Source organism: Microcebus murinus, chromosome 14 (assembly GCF_040939455.1).
Source record: "Microcebus murinus isolate Inina chromosome 14, M.murinus_Inina_mat1.0, whole genome shotgun sequence".
NCBI lineage: Eukaryota > Metazoa > Chordata > Mammalia > Primates > Cheirogaleidae > Microcebus > Microcebus murinus.
The window spans coordinates 67,843,311-67,866,086 of record NC_134117.1 but is presented as its reverse complement, the minus strand read 5'-3'; the positions used below and the strand labels follow the sequence as shown (position 1 = coordinate 67,866,086).

At 38.7% G+C, this 22,776-nt stretch overlaps 1 protein-coding gene and 1 non-coding gene across 4 annotated transcripts in view; one reads left to right on the top strand and one right to left on the bottom strand.

The window, feature by feature from the left end:
• Positions 1-22,776, bottom strand: part of BMPR1A (bone morphogenetic protein receptor type 1A) — a 130,571-nt gene continuing 107,795 nt past the window's right edge. For all 3 annotated transcript variants that reach the window (XM_012788028.3, XM_012788026.3, XM_020280422.2), the window contains 9 exons: positions 21,598-21,700; positions 14,816-14,912; positions 14,552-14,648; positions 11,450-11,594; positions 7,423-7,615; positions 5,694-5,991; positions 3,034-3,209; positions 639-769; positions 1-552 (listed from right to left, as the gene is read on the bottom strand). In XM_012788028.3, the coding sequence (XP_012643482.2) occupies positions 427-552; positions 639-769; positions 3,034-3,209; positions 5,694-5,991; positions 7,423-7,615; positions 11,450-11,594; positions 14,552-14,648; positions 14,816-14,912; positions 21,598-21,700 (1,366 nt within the window). In that variant the 3' untranslated portion in view covers positions 1-426. The remainder of the gene's footprint in view (positions 553-638; positions 770-3,033; positions 3,210-5,693; positions 5,992-7,422; positions 7,616-11,449; positions 11,595-14,551; positions 14,649-14,815; positions 14,913-21,597; positions 21,701-22,776) is intronic.
• On the top strand, positions 21,911-22,050 carry LOC142875739 (U4 spliceosomal RNA). The gene has a single exon (XR_012923034.1). It is a non-coding gene; the product is annotated as a U4 spliceosomal RNA (small nuclear RNA).

Genomic DNA, 22,776 nt, shown 5'->3' with positions numbered 1-22,776 from the left:
TTAAATTTTCTCAGAAGGCAAAAGTGTATATTTTTCCATTTCTGCTGAACTTATTTATCTTCTTATGGCTTTCACAGAAAGCACCATTTTATGAACAGGCAATTCAGTACCCGGAGTTTGACTGGAGACTTATTAATCAGGATAGAGGTCTTGATGCAGTTCATAAAAACCTAATAAAAAAAAAGGCATCAAAAACCACATTTAAAATAAAGCTGTCCATATATAAAGAATGAAGTGTTTAGAAGAAGTTCCCAGCTTGTAGTCTAATAAGAGTACTGAAAGGTTTAATATTAGCAGCCTGTGAATGTGTACTGAAGAAAGAGTCTGAGAACCGAGTTAATATCCTTCGTCGACTCTAATTCCATCCGTTCCTTGGGTAAAAACAGTTCTTGCAGTCTGGAGTTTCTCCTCATAACTGTTTAAGTATCAAATCTTTACATCTTGGGATTCAACCATCTTGGCAAGTGTCTTCTTGATTCTCAATGCTGTCAGTCTGGAGGCTGGATTGTGGGCCCAGCATTCTGACATTAGCTTTAAAACTGCTCGCAGACACTGAAAAGTACAAAGAATGTAGTGAGTAGATAGTATCTTTGGTGACATTTACCAATCACTTCCCCAGGGCATTGAGTTCCACTTACTTCATCACTGTTCCACCGATTAGATACAATTGGCCGCAAACGTTTGACACACACAACTTCACGCATATCTTCGTATGATGGATCGCTGGGTACCATGTTGTAATATGGCAACTGGTACTCTTCTACTATTCCTGTAGGGAGTGGCAAAACACAGTGGGCATAAAAGCGATGGCTGGACAAAATACACCAATGTATTCCGCATCTGTCTGTGAACTATGGAACCAAAACTCACATAAAGAAAAATACACACTGGATGATCCACTTCTTTTTTTTTTTTGAGACAGAGTCTCACTCTGTTGCCCAGGCTAGAGTGCAGTGGCATCTGCCTAGCTCACAGCAACCTCAAATTCCTGCCTCAGCCTCCCGAGTAGCTGGGACTACAGGCATGCACCAACATGCCCGGCTAATTTTTGTGTGTGTGTGTGTGTGTGTGTGTGTATATATATATATATTTTTGAGACAGAGTCTCGCTTTGTTGCCCAGGCTACAGTGAGTGCCATGACATCAGCCTAGCTCACAGCAACCTCAAACTCCTGGGCTCAAGCAATCCTTCTGCCTCAGCCTCCCGAGTAGCTGGGACTATAGGCATGCGCCACCATGCCCGGCTAATTGTTTCTATATATATGAGTTAGCCAATTAATTTCTTTCTATTTATAGTAGAGACGGGATCTCGCTCTTGCTCAGGCTGGTTTCGAACTCCTGACTTCGAGCAATCTGGTCACCTCGGCCTCCCAGACTGCTAGGATTATAGACATGAGCCACCGTGCATCCGGTCTGTATATATTTTTAGTTGGCCAATTAATTTGTTCCCATTTTTAGTAGAGACGGGGGTCTCGCTCTTGCTCAGGCTGGATTCGAACTCCTGACCTTGAGTGATCCTCCTGCCTCGGTCTCCCAGAGTGCTGGGGTTATAGGCGTGAGCCACCGCGCCTGGCCATGATTCACTTTCAATAGTAAATGTATGTTTTCCTCTTCTTTATACCCAATTATTTCCTCTACCTCCACCAGTGGGCCCCATTACAACTGTGATAGAGTCCATCAACAAAGGGGATATCAAAATTTCTTTAAAAAATGGACAATGAAATTATTTATTTATCCTAAATTTTAAATTAATTACTTACATGATTGTTCCTACTAATGAATATGGTTATTTTTTCCCCCTGAAACAGAAAGGCTTACCATGATGTGCAGATAAGAGTTTACACTGCAGGCTTGGGACTGCTCTACCTAGAAAGGCCTGCTTGCAGGGTTGGCCCTTGCCCAGTGTCTGGGACCCTGAATGGTAAACAGTTCTCTACATGGACATAAAACTTTCTTTTTTTTTTTGTTTTTGAGACAGAGTCTCACTTGTTGCCCAGGCTAGAGTGAGAGCCATGGCGTCAGCCTAGCTCACAGCAACCTCAAACTCCTGGGCTCAAGCAATCTTTCTACCTCAGCCTCTCGAGTAGCTGGGAATACAGGCATGAGCCACCATGCTCGGCTGATTTTTTCTATGTATATTAGTTGGCCAATTAATTTCTTTCTATTTATAGTAGAGATGGGGTCTTGCTCTTGCTCAGGCTGGTTTTGAACTCCTGATCTTGAGCAATCGGCCCGCCTCGGACTCCCAGAGTGTTAGGATTACAGGTGTGAGCCACTGCGCCTGGCCTGGACATAACACTTTCTAAAAATGATAAGGGTGGCTTGCAGTTCCTAAAATGTTTGTGCAAACAATGTGGTGCATGCTGAACATCTGCTTTCCTTCTGGGAGTCTGGAATTTTGGTACGTGCCAGGCAGAGGATGCTTATGTGACCAACTTCCAGTAAAATCTATGGGTACTGAGTTCCTAGTGAGCTTCCCTGGATGACAACACTTCCCACGTATTGTCACAACTCGTGGGAAGACTTAAGTCCATCCCCTGTGACTCCACTGGGAGAGAACTTTTGGAAGCCATGTCTAGTTTTCTATGAACTTTGCCCCAGACACCTTTTCCCCTTTGCTGAATTTTATTTGAATCCTTTCACCGTAAAAAATCTTAGCTGTGAAGACAGCCATATGCTTGAGACCTTTGAGTCCTTCAAGAGAAATTATAGAACCTGGGAGTGTTCTTGGGGAACCCTGACATTATATAAGCTAAATTATATAACTGGAGCTAGAGTTTCTTATTTTAAAAAAAATGATTTTTCTTTTAGAGATGGGGTCTCACTATGTTGCCCAGGCTGGTCTCAAACTCCTGGCCTCAAGAGATCATCCTGCCTCAGCCTCCCCAAATGCTGAGACTGTAGGTATAAGCCACTGGCGCTGGGCATGGAGCTGTTATTTTTTAAATGAGGGGTAATATGCCGAAATAAAAAAATAAATAAATAAATGAGGGGTAAACAAACATAATCAGAAACATACCACTCAAGCTCTTACCTCCTGTGATACAACGACGAGCCATTTCCCATATGATCAGGCCAAAGCTATAGATGTCAGCCATTATGTAGGGCTGGAAATGGTTTTTATTTAGGCTTTCATCTAGCACTTCTGGAGCCATGTAGCGTTTGGTGCCCACCCTGGTATTCAAAGGTACATCAACTTCATTTGTATCACTGAAAACAGAAGGAAGACAATGTCCAGGTTTAGGGCCAAGAACAAAATATTTCTGTCATACTTCATAAAAGCTTCTCTCTTTCTTTTTTTTTTTTTTTTTTGAGACAGAGTCTCACTTGTTGCCCAGGCTAGAGTACTATGGCGTCAGCCTAGCTCACAGCAACCTCAAACTCCTGGGCTCAAGCAATCCTCCTGCCTCAGCCTCCCAAGTAGCTGGGACTACAGGCATGCGCCACCATGCCCGGCTAATTTTTTTTTTCTATATATATTAGTTGGCCAATTAATTTCTTTCTATTCATAGTAGAGACGGGGTCTCGCTCTTGCTCAGGCTGGTTTCGAACTCCTGACCTCGAGCAATCCGCCTGCCTCGGCCTCCCAGCTAGGATTACAGGTGTGAGCCACTGCGCCTGGCCTTGGAGCAGTACTCTTAATGAAACTCATTACTATGCCTGCAGGGAAATACTAAGCCTGAATATTCATATTAAACTGGATAAAGATAATAAATACCTCATCAGTCCAGGTCAGGTTTTGCCACCAAATAAGTTTGGTGCCTCTCTGAGAAAGAGGACAACATTGAATATAAGAAAAAGTGGTAATTATATCTAAAACCAAGTGAATGTGAAAATAAAGAAGAATCATTTGCTTTTACCACTCTGATATGATAAAACTCACTTTCCACAATATAAGATTACATTTCTTCTTTTTGAGTCCAATCAACTTAGTTTTGTTGTTAGTAATGCCTACATAATCATATTGATAATAGGGAATAAATGTTTATTTACTCTTCAATTTTTTGACTAAATTTTAGAGCTGAAGACATGAATGCTTTGGCCTCCACATCTAGAAGGTCTTGGAAATTATTCTCAAACAGAGAGATACAATCGATTGTATTTTCTTATATAGCACTCAATGAGTATTTAAGCCAACAAACACTACATTGACTATAGGACACTTTAACAACCAAGGAAGGAGATTCAAATGGTTTTTTTTTTTTTTTTGAGACACAGTCTCACTCCATTGCCCTGAGTGCTGTGTCACACGTCAGTCTAGCTCACAGCAACCTCAGACTCCTGGGCTCAAGCGATTATTTTGCCTCAGCCTCCCAAGTAGCTGGGACTACAGGCATGCGCCACGCATGGCAATTATATATATTTAGTTGTCCAGCTAATTTCTTTCTATTTATTTTATTTTATTTTTATTTTTTTTTTGTATTGAAAAGAGGGGAAGGGGTAAGGGGATTTGCAAGCACTTCATCTTTGCAATTGCGGTTTCTCATTTTTTTTTGTGGAGACAGAGTGTCACTCGGCGTCCTGGGCAGAGTGCAGTGAGGGCGGGTCACCACAAGCTCCAGGTCCTGGGCTGTGAGCGATCCTTCTGCCTCAGCCTCCCAGGTAGCTGGGACTACAGGCGCTTGTCAGAGCACCCGGCTGTTTTGTGTTTTGTGTATTTTTTTTGCCTTTTTTACTTTTTTTTTTTTTAGATTAGAGACGGGGTCTGACTGTGCTCAGGCAGTGTTCAGGCTGGTGTCGAACCCCTGAAGCAACAGCTATCCGCCCGTCCCGGTCTCCCAGAAAGGTAGGACGACAGGCGTGAGCCACCGCGCCCGGCTCTATTTATTTTTATTAGAGACGGGGTCTCACTCTTGCTCAGGCTGGTCTTGAACTTCTGAGCTCAAATGATCCAATTTGCCTGCCTCGGCCTCCCAGAGTGCTAGGATTATAGGCATGAGCCACCACCCCTAGCTCAAATGTTTTTTACAGTTGCCTTACAGACTGGTACTTTTATTTTATGGCATGAATGAATTCTGAAATGGGAAACAGCTGCTGTATTCTAGAGTTACAACAACATTAAAATGATTTCAATGGTTTCCTAAAAATTTTGTAAATCTATTTAAAAATATTGCTAATATTAAGTGGTGATGGAGAAATGACATACTTATGCTTCCTATTTATGGGAGTGTGAACTGATGTGCACTTTCTGAAGGGATGAAATGCAATCTACCATAGTTTACTAGGTGTGAACAGTTTGTCTCAGCTGTCCCTCCTCTAAAAATCTGCCATGAAGAAATACTTGTAGAAGTGCTCAGGGATATATAATACATAAATAAAACATGTCAATGTTCATTAAAACTTTTTTATATAATAGAAATAAACTGGAGGCAAACTTAACGTTCATTAGTTGGGTTACAGAATAAATTATAGTACATCCACATTATGGAAAACTTGGCATCTGTTAAAAAGAATGAGGGCAATCTATATAAATTGAAATAGAAGGATGTTTATGATAATAAAAAGCAGGAAAATCAAGAATTATGTATAATAGGATATAATTTTTATAAAAAGAAAAACCCAACTATATGGTCTAATATAACCATATAATGAGACTTGCACATTTTTAGAATTCCATTGGTCCTGAATACAAACAGGCAAATGTGTTTTGGAGATTAAAATAATTTCAGAACTGTGGGGTAAAGAACCACTTACCTGTTGAATTTAACAGCAAGGCCCAGGTCAGCAATACAGCAACTTCCATTTTTCTTGATGAGAATGTTTTTGCTCTTTAGGTCTCGATGAGCAATTGCAGGCTTCCCCTGCGTGCCGTAAATTTCTGTGTGAAGGTGGCACAGACCACAGGCAGTTGAATACGCCAACTTGAGCAGGGCTCTGGTGTCCAGTGTAGCACATTTTAGGAAGTCATAGAGAGATCCATTTTCATGGTAATCAGTAATCAAATAGAGCTGAGTCCAGGAACCTGTACCTTTAATGTCTGCTGCTATAAAACCTGTCCAATTAATGAGTTTAAAAGGTTACTTTCAGAGATGGCTACCAAGAATAAATGCTCGTTCAGGATACTGAGAACAACTCAGGTATCATGTAAAGATAATAAAAATGTAATTTCTACTATTTATAACTATACTTTTATATCAAATTTACAATAATTCTAATAATTATGAAACTGATAATAATATGACCAAGAAAAAGATCACATATTATATAACTAACCAGGGGAATATTAGCAATCTACAGGATTCTCTAGTAGAAAAGGTTCTCAATTTCAAATCAAAAAGTGGACACTTTAATAAACTTAAAACTATTCAACCAAGAGTAGGCTTGTTTGCCCGTCAGTGACTCATGATACCTGCCTTTTCAGTCAGCTCCCTGACTACCAAGTCCACAATACTGCTCGTTTCTTTTTTACTTCTTTCCTCCTCTCTCCCTTCAGCAAGAGTTCAGTGAGTGCTGTGCTGAGTTCAATAGTGTCCCCACAAAGTTCATGCCCACCTGGAACCTATAAATTGACCTTATTTGGAAAAAGGATCTTTGCAGATATATTCAAATTAAGATGAAGTCATACAAGATTAGGGTGTGCCCTAATTAAATGACTGGTGCTCTTTTAAGATGGAACTGTGGGTGCAGGCACATAGGGGAGAAGGCCATGTGATGACAGAAACAGAGACTAGAGTGTTGTCTATAAGCCAAGGGTCACTAAAGACTGCTGGCAACCACCAGGAGCCAGCAAGGAAGGACCCTCCCCCCTGGGGCCTCCAAAGAGAGCATGGCACTGACAACACCTTGGTTTTGAACTTCCAGCCACCAAAACAGTTCTGCTGTTTTAGGCCACCCAGTTCATGGTAATTTGGTACAGCAACCCTGGAAAACTAATACAAGTGCCCACTACATGCTGGAAAGGTGCATGTACTCTCAAAATTAACAGTAGGAAAACAGCAGCTGAAAAGAAATTAGACTCAAGATAGCTAGATGAGTGTATGCACCCTACTGATCAGATCATATCTAAGTTATTTTGCCATTGTGTAAATGGGGAGGGGAGAGGAACACATACGCACAGAACATAAGATGAAGCCCCATGTTGGGTTGCTGAGCTTACCAAAGGCAAAAGGCACAGAGTTGATGTCACCCTAGAAAACAGCTTCAATTATCTATAAAAACCTTGGTCTTCATTACTACAGGAGTAAGTCTAAGAAACTAGTATTTCTTTCCATTTGAAACTCACTGCTCATTTTTTCGGTGGTTAGTAAAAAAAGTGGTTGGCATTCAGAACTGTGTTGTATTTAAACTGTGTATTCTACTGGATTTCCTTTAGACAAACCCATATAGTTGAATCCGTATGTTTTCAAAGCACATATGGCAGGCTTCTAGCTGCACCCCACTAACCCTGTCAGATATGGAATTGACCCAATCAATGTGTACCCACCAAGGATGTTTTCATGGCGCATTAGCACAGTTTGGTAGATTTCTGTTTCTCGAAACCAGCTAGCTTCTTCAGTGGTAAAGAATACTTTGACTGCCACTTTTTCACCACGCCATTTACCCATCCACACTTCTCCATATCGGCCTTTACCAACTTGCCGAACCATCTGAATCTGTTTGGCAATAGTTCGCTGAACCTTCAAGAAAAAAAAAAAATGGTTTTGAGCTCTTGATAAAAAGAGCCTATTAAGACTGACAAAGGGGTCTTGACGGCCCATTCCACCAAAAAGCATGGTATATCCAACAACCAACATCAATTTTAAAACTTATAATGTGCTTAAAAGCATGAAACAATATGCAATGTATTCTGAAGTTATAAACTAATAGGTTGGTCAATGTAGTAGAATGGTCATAATAACTTGCCTCCCAGTACATGCAGCCTGGGGTGGTCTTCCCTGCAGACTCCGGAAATGGCCGTATGACTTGCTCTGGGCAACAGAACAATAGCAAATGGGATGCAAGCAAAGACTTGACAACTGTTTATGAAGTGAGGCTTGCCTTTTTTGTTTTTTGGGAACCCTGTGACCAAGGGACAGCACCCTTGGAACTGCCAGCCAAACGTGCCAACTCTATCACCTAGATGTAGTTGAGAAGGCCAGAAAAGGAACTGCCCAGTGGTCTACACCCACAAAACCATGAGAAACAGTAAATGTTTGTTGCTTCAAGGCACTAAGTTTTGTGGTGGTTTATTATGTAGCAAAATGTAAACGATAGTTAAAAATCTTCAACTCAGCCTTTAAGATTCTACATGATCTGGGCCAGGCGTGGTGGCTCATGGCTATAATCCTAGCACTCCGGGAGGCCAAGGCGGGAGGATGGCTCAAGGTCAGGAGTGCAAAACCAGCCTGAGCAAGAGTGAGACACTGTCTCTACTATAAATAGAAATAGATTAATTGGCCAACTAATATATATAGAAAAAAATTAGCCGGGCATGGTGGCGCATGCCTGTAGTCCCAGCTACTCAGGAGGCTGAGGCAGTAGGATTGCTTGAGCCCAGGAGTTTGAGGTTGCTGTGAGCTAGGCTGATGCCACGGCACTCACTCTAGTCTGGGCAACAAAGTGAGACTCTGTCTCAAAAAAAAAAAAAAAAAATCCTATGAGCACTTAATATTGTCAGTTTTTGCCATATTAGTGGATGTACCGTAGTATCTCATTGCATTTCATTTGCATATGCCTGAGATAGTGAACAATGTCTTTCCATGAGCATATCTGCCATTCTTACATCTTCTTTGGGAAAGTGTTCAAATCTTTTGTCCATTTAAAAAAATTGGGATGTCTTATTGAGTTGTAAAAGTTTGTTATATATTCTGCATACAAACGCTTTATCAGATCTTTTCTTGACAGTCTGTGATTTCTCTCTTCATTCCCTGTCCTTCTCTCCTCTTTCTCTCTCTCTTCTTAGAGACAGGGTTTGGCTCTCTTGCCCGGGCTGGAGTACAGTGGCACCACCATAGCTCACTGCAACCTCGAACACCTGGGCTCAGGTGATTCTCCCACCTCAGTTTCATCCGTAGCTGGAACTGCAGGCACATGACACCACATCCAGCTAATTTTTAAAAATACTCTGTAGAGAGGTGAACTCCTGGCCTAAGTGATCCTCTTGCTTCAGGCTCACAAAGTGCTGGGAATACACAGCAGTGCCCAGCCTCATTTTCTTAACAGTGTTTGTGGAATAGCAGAAGCGTTAAATTTTGACAAAGTTCGATTTATCATTTTAAAAAATGATTTACACTGTGTGCTGAGAAGTCTTTGCTCAAACCAAATTCACAATAATTTTTCCAACATTTTCTTCTAGAGGTTTTATACTTTGACTTTTACGTTTAGATTTATGCTCCATTTTTTTGTATACATAGAGTGAGGTAAGGTCGAGATCCACTTTTTGGCAAATGCATGCCAGACTGCACCATCTGTTGAGTACATGGTCATTATGCCACTGAATTACTTTGGCAACTTTGTAAAAAAAAATCAGTTAACCATGTATGTGTGTGTCCCCTTCTAGACTCGATATTTTGTTCCATTGATTAATATGTCTATCCTGGCCAGGTGTGGTGGCTCATGCCTATAAACCTAGTACTCTGAGAGGCTTGAGGCAGGAGGACTGCTTGAGGCCAGCCTTGGCATCATAGCAAGATCTTGTTTCTACTAAAATAAAAAATAAATAAATTTAAAATATACTTTTTTTTTTTGAGACAGAGTCTCGCTCTGTTGCCCAGGCTAGAGTGCCGTGGCATCAGCCTAGCTCACAGCTACCTAAAACTTCTGGGCTCAAGTGATCCTCCTGCCTCAGCCTCCCAAGTAGCTGGGACTACAGGCATGTGCAACCATGCCCAGCTAATTTTTTTTTTCTATATATTTTTAGTTTGCCAATTAATTTCTTCCTATTTTTAGTAGAGATGGGGTCTCACTCTTGCCCAGGCTGGTTTCAAACTCCTGACCTTGAGCAATCCTCCCGCCTGGGCCTCCCAGAGTGCTAGGATTACAGGTGTGAGCCACCGTGCCTCGCCTAGCCTTAAAATATACTTAAAAAAAATTTTTTTTAAATTCAAGTTTAAATATGTCTATCTATGTACCATACATACTATGCTAATTATTATAGCTTTATAGTAAGTACAGAATCAGGTAATAAGTTCTTTTTGTTCTACTTCAAAGCTGTTTTGTTTATCTTCTGCATTTTAATATAAATGTTAGAATAAGCTCATCAATTTCTATGAAAGTTTGCTCTAATTTTGACTTGGATTGAAATTAAATTACATATTAATTTGAGGAAAATGGAAATCAATAATATTGAATCCTCTGATTCATACATACCTCCATTCTTTTTAGGTCTTCGTTAATTTCTTTCAGCAATGTTTCCTAATTTTCAGTGTACAGGTCTTGTACAAATTTTGTTAAGCTTATTTCTAAATATTTCACGTATTTTGTTATTTTAAGTGATATTGCTTTTTTTTAAAAAAATTTGTTTATTTATTTTAGCGTATTATGGGGGTACAAGTGTTAAGATTATGTATATTGCCCATGCCCCACCTCCCCCCTTGAGTCACAGCCTCAAGCGTGACCATCCCCCAAAAGGATATTGCTTTTTAAATTTCAATTTATAATTGTGTGTTGCTAGTGTATATAAATTCAATCATATGTGTATAACAATCTTGTATTCTGCAACCCTATAAACTCATTTATTAGTTGTAGTAGTTTTACTGTACCATTCTTGGGATTTTCTACATTAACAATCATTTGTCTACATATGAAGATGAAGACAGTTTTACTTTCAACTTTTCCAATTAAATTACAGAATTATTTAGTAAGATAAATTTTAAAACTAGAGATCAATGTGTATTTACTTTCAACTAATGCAGTTACACAACTAAAAACATATGTTCTGTTATAGAGTAAAATAGAGTCCTCTTAACCTCTAAATCTGAATATTTCCACATATAAAACCTGCTGGAATTATTTACAACCAACTTTAAAATTATTTTTATTGAATTTGTGTTTTGGTTATATAGTACTACATCGACAGAAGTATCTTCTCTACGAAGATCTATGGGAGAAACTTCTCTTTTGATTTTAGAATCTGAAATAGTTAAATATCCCTCAACCAATCAGTTTAAGTTTATAATGCAAGGAAACTGACACTTGATTCCTCTTCAAGTTGGCCGTTAAAATGCTTAGAGCAAAACTTGTGAGCTAACTCTTGCCCTTACACATACATAGGACTTTCAACTCTCTACAGGACTTTTTTCTAACCTTGCTTATGGTTCTATCTTACTTGCCTATTCTATTTTTCTTGGTTCATCTATTTATTTATTTTTAACTAATATCATCTTTCAATACTGCATACATCTTTCTAAATAAGGAGAAAACAATGCGTCTAGTGTTGCTCCCTAATCTGCAATGGTTGTGCCGTCCACCATCATCTGAGGACACTTTCCGTACCTACACCCCATTCAGGTGTACATGAAATTTTAACTTACCAATAAAGGTAGTCCAGATCCACTACCAGAACTTTGTGACTGGTCAATAAGGTCTTTTAATGATTCTCCAACTGGAATAAACGCTTCATCCTGTTCCAAGTCACGATTATAACGACGTCTGCTTGAGATGCTCTTGCAATAATGTCTTTTTAAAAAGCAGAAAACAATCTACGTTAAAATTCTAAAACTATAAAATTCTGAGTTAAAAAAACTGAGGTCTTCTACACCATCATCCTTCCTTCAGAAGGAATCATATCCAATTTAGTTTATCCTAGGATAATGTATCCTCTGTAAAAATATACCAAAAATAGACTTTATGAGGTAGAATTCTCTATATCATGTTAAAATGGGAAGATATCTATGATGTATTGGCAAGTGAAAAAAACAAACCAAAATCAAGATATAAAGCATCATCCTAACTATAAAAAATTAGAGATAATGTATTTTTACATGTCTAAAAAGATCAGAGAGGATATATAGCATAGGGATATTTACTTGCTACTTCTCATATATATTTTTATTTGAATTTATAACTATGTATTTTCATATTAAAATGAATAAACATATTGCTATTATAACAAAGGGAAAATGAGTGGAAAAGAAACCAAACACATTCTCTTAATTTGTTCTGATATTTTTGAAGGTCTATTTAAAATTTCAAATTATGAAATATTCCAAACAGACAGGAAGGTAGAGATTAACTGGCACCCATGTATAGACCATTTTAGTTAATTAATATTAACATTATGGTATATTTATTTTAGATATATTTTAAATAAATAACCATTAGAAATATTTGAAGCTCTAGCTATTTCTCTGATAATTCCATTTCCCTCTTTTTCACCTAAGAGAAAATCACTATCCTGAGAGTTTTTATACCCTTCTTATGTATTTATACTTTTACTATACATGTATATATTCAAGAACAATGTCATTTCTCTATAGAAAAATTTACATAAATGGCATACATTGTATTAATATTTTATATCTTGATTTAAAAACCCCTCATGTTTCACAAATTTATCCATGTTGATAGCTCGTTTTTACTGATTTGAGTGTGTCAGACTTTGTTCTATGACTCAGTTCATTTTTACAAAACCCCTAAGAAGTATTTACAAAACCCCTAAGAAGTAAGAACTATTTTTCTATTTTACGAATGAGGAAATCACAACAAACAGGTGCATCACTGGACCTGAGTCAGACAGCTGCCAAGTGGTGAGGCTGGGATCCAAACCCAGAGGCCCAGTGCTCAAACCCACAGTGTTGGTTATTACGAATTCTTCCAAGGAAATGACTTAAATGGTGCCTACTGTTCCTGTTATGAATTTGCCACAACTTACCCTGACGGCCATAGTTCAGTTATTTCCAAAAATTTGTATATGTTAATATAAATGGTGCTGTAATAAATGTTTTTGTGCCTATTCACTTGTGCAGATGTATGAAAATTTCTTGAAAGTATACATAACTTCAATTTTATAGATATCACCAAACTTCTCTCCAAAGTAGATTTTATACTCCCACTCAAAAGATAATATATCACACTATCCATTTCCTTACAGTCTAATACACACTATGAACTGTCATATTTTTAGATTTTTGCCAATTTCATGGGTATGAAACACTGCCTTATTTTATTTATTTATGTATTTTCTTATTTTATTTTTTTGAGACAGAATCTCACCCTGCTGCTCCAGCTAGAGTGCCATGGCATAAGCCTAGCTCACAGCAACCTCAAACTCCTGGGCTCAAGTGATCCTTCTGCCTCAGCCTCCTGAGTAGCTGGGACTACAGGTACACACCACCGTGCCCGGCTAATTTTTTCTATATATTTTTAGTTGGCCAATTAATTTCTTTCTATTTTTAGTAGAGACGGGGTCTCGCTCTTGTTCAGGCTGGTTTCGAACTCCTGATCTTGAGCGATCCTCCCACCTCGGCCTCCCAGAGTGCTAGAATTTACAGGTGTGATACACCACACCTGGCCAAGACTGCCTTATTTTAATTTGCTTTCCCTAAGTTCCTAGTGAGGTTGAATTTTTTTTCCCTCGTGGTTCATAGTTTTTCTGTTAGTTGCCCATTTCATACATCTCTTGCATGTTATTCAATTAAGGTGTTTAATCTTTTTTCTTTATTGATTCATAGGAATTCTTTATATAGTCTGGACACCAAATCTTTGATAATTACACGTTACCACAATCATCCCTCAATCTGTGATTGTCATGGCATTCTATTATAGTATTTTATGTCAGTTTTTAATTTTAATATAGGCAAATTAATCATTCTTTTTCCTTTTTTTTTTTTTTGAGACGAGTTGTACTCTGTTGCCCAGGCTGGTGTGCAGTGATTGATCATTGTGGCCTCAAACTCCTGGGCTCAAGTGATCCTCCTTCCTCAGCCTCCAGAGTAGCTGGGACTACAGGCATATGCCACCATGCCCAGCTAATTTTTTTTAAAATATATATATTTTTTAAGTTGTCCAGCTAATTTCTTTCTATTTTTTTAGTAGAGACGGGGTCTCGCTCTTGCTCAGACTGGTCTTGAACTCCTGAGCTTAAACGACCCACTGGCCTCCACCTTCCAGAATGCTAGGATTACAGCCATCAAGCCTGGCCCTAAATTTCTTTATGTACTTGGGTCTATTTATGAGTTTACTAACCTGTTTCAGGGATCCCCTATATTCTGTAAGTATGATGTTTCATTATTGAAGTTCATATACACAAAAGGGGCCACCTCTTCTTATTACTCTTTATATTTTGGCAATTGTCTTCTGAAATCATGACTAAATACAAATAGTTCAGAAGCCCCAAATTACTAAAAAACTATAATATAGCTGGTTTCTTGGGACAGGTTTAAAAGTTCATACATAAGAATGAAAAGTTCATACATAAGAAAATCACAAGTATTCATGAACATATAAGAAGTATAAAATTGTGTCCAATTAACTAATTGGTAGTAAGGTCCTCTTTTCTTTAAGATAACTCTAATCTAGTTAAAGAAAATATATAGTCAGAGAATACAAAAGCTAATGATTTATACAACTGGCTTTAAAAACTGTTGATATATATAGCATTCAACAAAATGTTTTGGATCAAATAAATATCTTACTTGTAACAAAAGCAGCTAGAGAAGATGATCATAGCAATTATGCAGACAGCCATAGAAATGAGCAAAACCAGCCACCGAATGCTGCCATCAAATGGACCTGTCAATGGAAGTAAACAATCAAGTAAACATACTATCTTTCTATCGCATCTTATTAAATGTAGAAAATAATTTGTGTTATTAAAATTCCAGGGGGCTTGGTTATTGTTAAAAGCAGAGAAAATATCTTACTGAGTATCCTGCTCAAACTTTTCTTGGCTAACATACCTATAACAACAGGGGGCAGTGTAGGTTGCAAATACTGGTTACATAAATTTGTCCGACAACATTCTATTGTCCGGCGTAGCTGGGCTTTTGGGGAATCCTAGAAGAAAAGTAATGTTAAAATTAGAAATGATTTGATATATTAAATTCATAATGAACTTTTTTAGTATTCGTGAAATATAATTTCTAATTCAGTGAGTGAAAACAACCTGCAAATTTCTTATGTAAGAGATTATCAAAAAATTAAAATTTGTGCTGACTTAGTGTTGCAAAGACTATAAAACGTTCTTTTTTTTGAGACAGAGTCTCACTCTGTTGCCCAGGCTAGAGTGCTGTGGTGTCAGCCTAGCTCACAGCAACCTCAAACTCCTGGGCTCAAGCAATCCTTCTGCCTCAGCCTCCTGAATAGCTGGGACTACAGGTATGCACCACTATGCCCGGCTAATTTTTTCTATACATTTTTAGCTGTCCAAATAATTTCATTCTATTTTTTTTAGTAGACACAGGGTCTTGCTTTTGCTCAAGCTGGTCCTGAACTCCTGATCTTGAGCGATCCACACACCTCAGCCTCCCAGAGTGCTAGGATTACGGGCGTGAGCCATCATGCCGGGCCTAAAATGTTCTTTTTTAAAGAAGTTATCTATGAGGATGGTGTGTTAGAACACTAGATTATAACTCGATTACAGATAAACCAAAGTTTAAAAGTGTTTTCATTCCAAATTTCAGCATATCTTAACAAATTTAGTTTTTTAGTGAAAAAGATCATGAGATCTTTTCCTAAAACATATAGGTAATAAATTTTATTATAATCATAAACTAGTCATAAAGATGATCTCATAGTAGTACTAAGACTTGGATGAGACTTAAGATCAGCCTAGACTTAAGATCAGCCTAGTCTTAGGACTAGGATTTTCCTAGTCCTAAGAAAGGCTGGTTAAGAGCTGGGTTCAGTAGCTACTCAGAAGGCTGAGGCTGAAGGATCATTTGAGGCCAGAAGTTTGAGGCTACAGTGAGCCATGACTGTGTCTGTGAACAGCCAATGCAGTCCAGTCTGGGCAACATAGTAAGACCGTCTCTCTACAAAAAAAGAAAGAAAGTAAAAGAAATGAAAAGGCTGGTTAAGAGAAGTGGTTGAGTAGGTAGAGGATACTGTAAATCATAAATCCGTATATCAACTATGTCATAATTATAGAGCCTTTACCTCCTTCAGAGCTTCTTAAAAAAAATAATTAAAGAGCCTGATGTGGAAGCAAGTTGAAGCATACGTGGTGAGGGAAGTGCAAACTACAGAAACTATTAGAGACCACCAACCAGACAGGAGCTGCATCCCCAACAGATCAGGAAACCAAGCAGAGAAAGGCTGTAGTCACGGGAACAGATATTAACAATTATGTGTAATGTTTTATTTGATTTACAGTACATTATCTGACAAGTTGAATGCTGACATTTCAGCACTGCCTGGGAGAATTTCCATTCTGGACCAAAATACTAATAGAAAGAAACTATTTGTTATTCTAAAAGTAGTAACAGGCCGGGCACGGTGGCGAAACCAGCCTGAGCAAGAGCAAGACCCCGTCTCTACTATAAATAGAAAGAAATTAATTGGCCAACTAATATATATAGAAAAAACTAGCCGGGCATGGTGGCACATGCCTGTAGTCCCAGCTACTTGGGAGGCTGAGGCAGGAGGATCCCTTGAGCCCAGGAGTTTGAGGTTGCTGTGAGCAAGGCTGACGCCACGGCACTCACTCTAGCCTGGGCAACAAAGCGAGACTCTGTCTCAAAAAGAAAAAAATAGGCCGGGCACGGTGGCTCACGCCTGTAATCCTAGCACTCTGGGAGGCCGAGGCGGGAGGATTGCTCGAGGTTGGGAGTTCGAAACCAGCCTGAGTGAGACCCCGTCTCTACTAAAAATAGAAAGAAATTAATTGACCAACTAAAAATATATATACAAAAAATTAGCCGGGCATGGTGGTGCATGCCTGTAGTCCCAGCTACTTGGGAGGCTGAGGCAGGAGGATCGCTTGAGCCCAGGAGTTTGAGGTTGCTGTGAGCTAGGCTGACGCCACGGTACTCACTCTAGCCTGGGCAACAAAGTGAGACCCTGTCTCAAAAAAAAAAATAAAAATATAAAAGTAGTAACAATATTAGCAGAAGTTAACAACATTATTCTTAAATATCAGATGGCCACAAAGGAAAAGCCTCAGTATAATCAAGTATTACTTTTTTTTTTTTTTTGAGACAGAGTCTCACTCTGTTGCCCAGGCTAGAGTGCCATGGTGTCAGCCTAGCTCACAGCAACCTCAAACTCCTGGGCTCAAGCGATCCTTCTGCCTCAGCCTCCCGAGTAGCTGGGACTACAGGCATGCGTCACCATGACCGGCTAATTTTTTTTCCTATATATTTTTAGTTGGCCAATTAATTCCTTTCTATTTTTAATAGAGACGGGGTCTCACTCTTGCTCAGGCTGGTTTCAAACTCCTGACCTTGAGAGATCCTCCCGCCTCGGTGTCCTAGAGTGCCAGGATTACAGGCGTGAGCCATCATGCCCGGACAAATATTAGTTTTAAAAGATGAACCTGAGTCCATGACTTGAAATTCTGTTAGGGAAGATGGATAAGAACATCTGGAAATATCCAAAGGAACAAGATGTACATTTTAACTGAATTTTAAAACTTTTTTTTTTTTTTTGAGACAGTTGCTCTATAGCCCCAGCTAGAGTGCAGTGTCTTCATAGCTCACTACAATCTCAAACTCCTAGGCTCAAGCAATTCTCCTACCCAACCTCCTGAGTAGCTGCAACTACAGGTATGTGCCACCAAGCCTGGCTAATTTTTCTATTTTTTGTAGAGATAGGGTCTTGCTCTTGCTCAGGCTGGTCTCAAACTCCTGACATCAAGCAATCCTCCTGCCCTGGCCTCCCAGAGTGCTAGGATTACAGGCATAAGCCACCATGCCTGCCAATGTTTTTACTTTTAACAATTTTTATTTCTCAATTATTGTAAATAGAAAGAGAAAAGCAAGATATGCCAGGGGTTACACCGGAGACTCTGAAATAATCCCAGATCAGAGAAACATAAATGAAGGATGTAATTAAGAGCAGATAACTAAAGATGAATAAAAGAAGTACCAAGCATCCAAGAATAGTTCCAGGAAGGCCAAAATGAGCTTAGCCTTGCAGAAGAGAAAATGCAAAGAAAAACCAAGAAAGAGTTTCTTTGTCAGCATGTGGAGAAAGTCCACCAAGCACTGGATGTATTGCTGACGTAATAGTGGGCAATAGAGGACAAAAAGTATAACTCTTCAACTCCTGTTTTGTTTCTGTCTTCTCTATCAGTTGATGTCTATAGGAATGAAGAAGGGAGATCAAACACTAGTAAAGTGGGAAATGATATCCCAAATGTATGAAGAGACTTTACAATGTTTCTGTATTTTATATGAGTTTATATTTTCTAATGTAGGTAAATTAAATCCCAGGAAGATGAGAGCACTTGTGAGATGGCTGAAAGGTATGATTTAAAGATTTTAGAAATAAGCAGTGTTGGAGACTAGATAGCTAAATGTCATCTTACTTTTCTTTAAAAGGAAAAGAAAGTACACTTTGCCAACAGATTGAAGGCAGCACAGTGCTATGGAAAAAGTCAGGGCTTTGGAATCAAACAGCTGAAATCCTGGCTTTGTCAGTCACTTTGTGCCCTTGAACAACTAACTTTTCTCTGGGCTTTCATTTCCTCTGCTGAAAAATACAGGATAAAAAATCTGCCTCATAAACTAATTGGGAGGAAATGAGGAAGAATATACCAAATACTTAGTATACTAATACCAAGTATTCCATAAATAAATTCTTCTTCCTCTGGTGAGCCTGACTTGTATCCCAGATGAGATTCCAGAGTAAGTAAAAAAAATGTCTTAAGCCCCAAAGACCCAGTGTGGTTTCACGAGAAGTAACATCAGACTCAACTCACATCTTTCTGACATAAGTTAACTATATACCTGGGTAGGCAAAAGTCAGGTCGGTCTGGATTATGGATTTGGGTGATACGACCTTTCCTTTCCTGCACTTCCCACCTTCCCTCCTCCTCCACTTAAGTCAATTTGTAGCTTCAGATTTATGTGGGGACTAAAAATTTTTGTGCGGAAAAGATTCATTTGGCATTTATGATGTAAGACATTCTGACTAAAATAAACTTATTTAGTGTGCTTGGGGCAGAGACGGTATATGAGGAAGGAACTGAAGCCAAATTACAAGGAATGGCATTGACGTTTCTGAAAAATATTCATCCCACAGGAGGAAACAGAATCAACTAGCTTTACCAACAGAGACTGGGGGAAATGAGAGGCATGGTGATGATTTGATCCCACCTGGTAGGATGTGACAGCACTGAGGAAAGGCTCAGGGTAAAACTAAAAGAGCTGTTCTGGTTAGATGTTATGTTAAAGGCAGTGATATTTACCAGGATATGCAGAAAGTTATATAAAGTGTTGGTCAAAATTTTTCCTTGTGTAACCCCTGAACAAATTCTAAAAAACAATGTATCCTTCACATATTTTTAGGCTGACAGTTCAAATTTTCACTCTAAATTAAAATAGCTGCATAGAATGTATTAATAATTTCTGGCTTACTGTACATAGTGACACTTTAAAATAGAGCTATTACACCATTCTTTAATCTATTCAGTAGACTCTAAGTAGCATTGCAATTTTATATCCATTACCATCATTTAAAAAAAATAAATGAACAAATGCTTCTATTAACAATTGGAAATTTTATATTCATATTTTTCCTTGAACTCTTATTTCCTTTCAATATCTCCCACAATAATTATGCCCTAATGTAATAAATTTTACTATAATTGTGCACATCAAAAATAAGTACATATAAATTCTTTCATTTCCTGTGACTGTATATATAAGTCTCCAAAAATTATTCTATTTTATAATTATTAGTATAAAATTGATATATATATTACACTCTTTATTAAAATACTAACATAAGAAAATTTTATTGGAAAAGGCATTTCTTTTTTTTTGTTTGAGACGGAGTCTCACTCTGTTGCCCGGGCTAGAGTGCCGTGGTATCAGTCTAGCTCACAACAACCTCAAACTCCTGGGCTCAAGTGATCCTCCTGCCTCAGCCTCTGGAGTAGCTGGGACTACAGGCATGTGCCACCATGCCCGGCTGATTTCTTTCTATTTTTAGTAGAGATGGCGTCTCGCTCCTGCTCAGGCTGGTCTCAAACTCCTGATCTCAAGCAATCCTCTGCCTTGGCCTCAGCCTCCCAGAGTAACCAGGATTACAGGCATGAGCCACCACGCCCAGACTAGGACTAATTCTTACATGATGAAATTTAAAATAGACAAGTAAGTGACAACTGTAGAGCAAAATTCCTTCCAATGCCACATACTTCTCTGTGTCAAGGAAACAACAGCACCAATAAAGAGTGGAGGAGGCACAGCTCAGCAGCAGCACGAGTGAAAGACACAGGGTTTTAGCTGACAGAAAGCTCAATGTTCCAAGAGTATGGTGTGACTGCCAAACATCCACCATGAGGAAAAGGGATTACTTATTCTCTGATTTTTTCCTGGTCAGACCACACTCAGTTCTGCACATTACACTGAGAAGCTGGAGAGTGACTAGCTCTAAAGCTGGCCCTGCAAGGAGCAGCTGAGGTCATCGTGAAATACTGTTTCCATAGGGCAAAGATTCGAGGTTATGGGGAGGAAGGTAGGATGGAGCTAACTTCCTCCACGTACTAACAGGCACCCATCTGGAAAAGGGGTTAGTTCTGCTCTCTATTGTCCAAAGAGAAGAAAGATATGCAATTATTTGCAGAGAGGTTGAAACTTACAACCTTTAAGATTTCTATCAATTCTGAGAATTTCCGAATAATATTAATAATTTTTTAACATAGCTGAGACTTAAATTATGTACAAACAATTCTATTTGGATCTATTTTTCAAAAACATTAGAAGGATCTCCTGGAGTAAAATTACTATACAGGATTTTCATGAGATCAGATTTGTAACCGAGAGCAATCAGGATGTTCATAAACCATTACTGATCCTCTGATTTCTTTGCCACTGCTCTCAAAGTAACTCTACTGACTTCTCCTTACAAAGAATTAACATTTCTAGGTTGCTTCAGAGTGATACATCATCTTAAAGTCATTTCAGTAAATTTTATAATCTACAAATAAGTGACAATATCATTTTTTATACTAATAACAATTTAGGATGATTTAAAACATTTTTTAACGCAAAATAATCTGGGCCGGGCATGGTAGCTCACGTCTGTAATCCTAGCACTCAGAGAGGAAGAGGCAGGAGGATCACTTGAGGTCAGGAGTTTGAGACCAGCCTTAGCAAGAGTGAAACCCCCCTCTACTAAGAATAGAAAGAAATTATCCAGGCAACTAAAATAGAAAAAATTAGCTGGGCATGGTGGCACATGCCTGTAGTCCCAGATACCCGGGAGGCTAAGGCAAGAGGATGGCTTGAGCCCAGGAGTTTTAGGTTGCTGTGAGCAAGGCTGATGCCACTGCACTGTAGCCCGAGCAACAGAGAGAGACTCTGTCTCAGAAATAAAATAAAAATAAAAAAAATAAAATAATCCGGAACTTCAACTACCACAGTCATACCTGAAGTAAGAGCTCAGCTTCCTCTCACACATTTGTTTACATGAACATATAGCAATGTGTAGATCGAGCACATTTCTCTTGGAGAAATCAATGCTCTCCATATGGCCCCTCCCTTCTTTACCTCCTGGGTCTGAAATTAGATCTTACCTTGCACTGAAAATCAGATCCTTCATATTTCATACACCCTGAAGCTAATGTGGTTTCTCCCTGGTCATCTTCTTCTATGATGGCAAAACAATGTCCATTAGTTCTAAAAGAGAAAAAAAACCATAACTTTACATCAGAGAGTACTAATGAAATTTGAGTTTCAATGTAAACAGGTACTGATGGCCTTTAGTATCTTGGTTTTTGAATTAGAAATGCATTCACATGTAATGTATTGGCAAAGCCAAATAGGTTTTAAGGCTGATGAAAGCTATGCCTGAACTAAGATTTAAAAGGCCAATGAGAACTCTATGTCAGCTTTGCGCAGTGGCGGTACCATAGCCAATGAGGTTTATCCAAGGCACAATTATTGTTAATTGAAAACTTTTCCCAATACCCTACCATGACAACTTACAATATAGTCAGCATTGGCAATTTTGACGGTCCCTATGGAGACTGAATTTAAAACAACAACAACAGAGAACTCTATGTCAAGTGGAAAAGGATTTCTACTAAACAGGTGTTCTAAATGAGATATGACTTTTCCCTTCATCTTGTAATTGCCTAAAAAGAAAAAAAAAAAAAAAAAGATATGACTTTTCTTTGTGAATCACAGTCATGTGATCATAGCTGATTTGTAAAATTCTGTAAGTAAATAATCTTAATGCTTTGGAAAAATACTTAAAAATAACTTTGTCTCCTTTTTTTTTTTTTTTTTGAGACAGAGTCTCACTTTGTTGCCCAGGCTAGAGTGAGTGCCGTGGCGTCAGCCTAGCTCACAGCAACCTCAAACTCCTGGGCTCAAGCAATCCTGCTGCCTCAGCCTCCCGAGTAGCTGGGACTACAGGCATGCGCCACCATGCCCGGATAATTTTCTTTTATATATATATATTAGTTGGCCAATTAATTTCTTTCTATTTATAGTAGAGATGGTATCTCGCTCTTGCTCAGGCTGGTCTCGAACTCCTGAGCTCAAATGATCCTCCCACCTCGGCCTCCCAGAGAGCTAGGATTATAGGCGTGAGCCACCATGCCTGGCCTAACTTTGTCTCTTTTTACCCGTAATATTTTCAGTATTCATATACTGAACATGATAATAGATAGAAATAAACTTTTCTGTGAAACATACAAACAGACTCAAAAGACAAAAAAGTATATTTGGGAAGAAAAGTGTCAAAATTC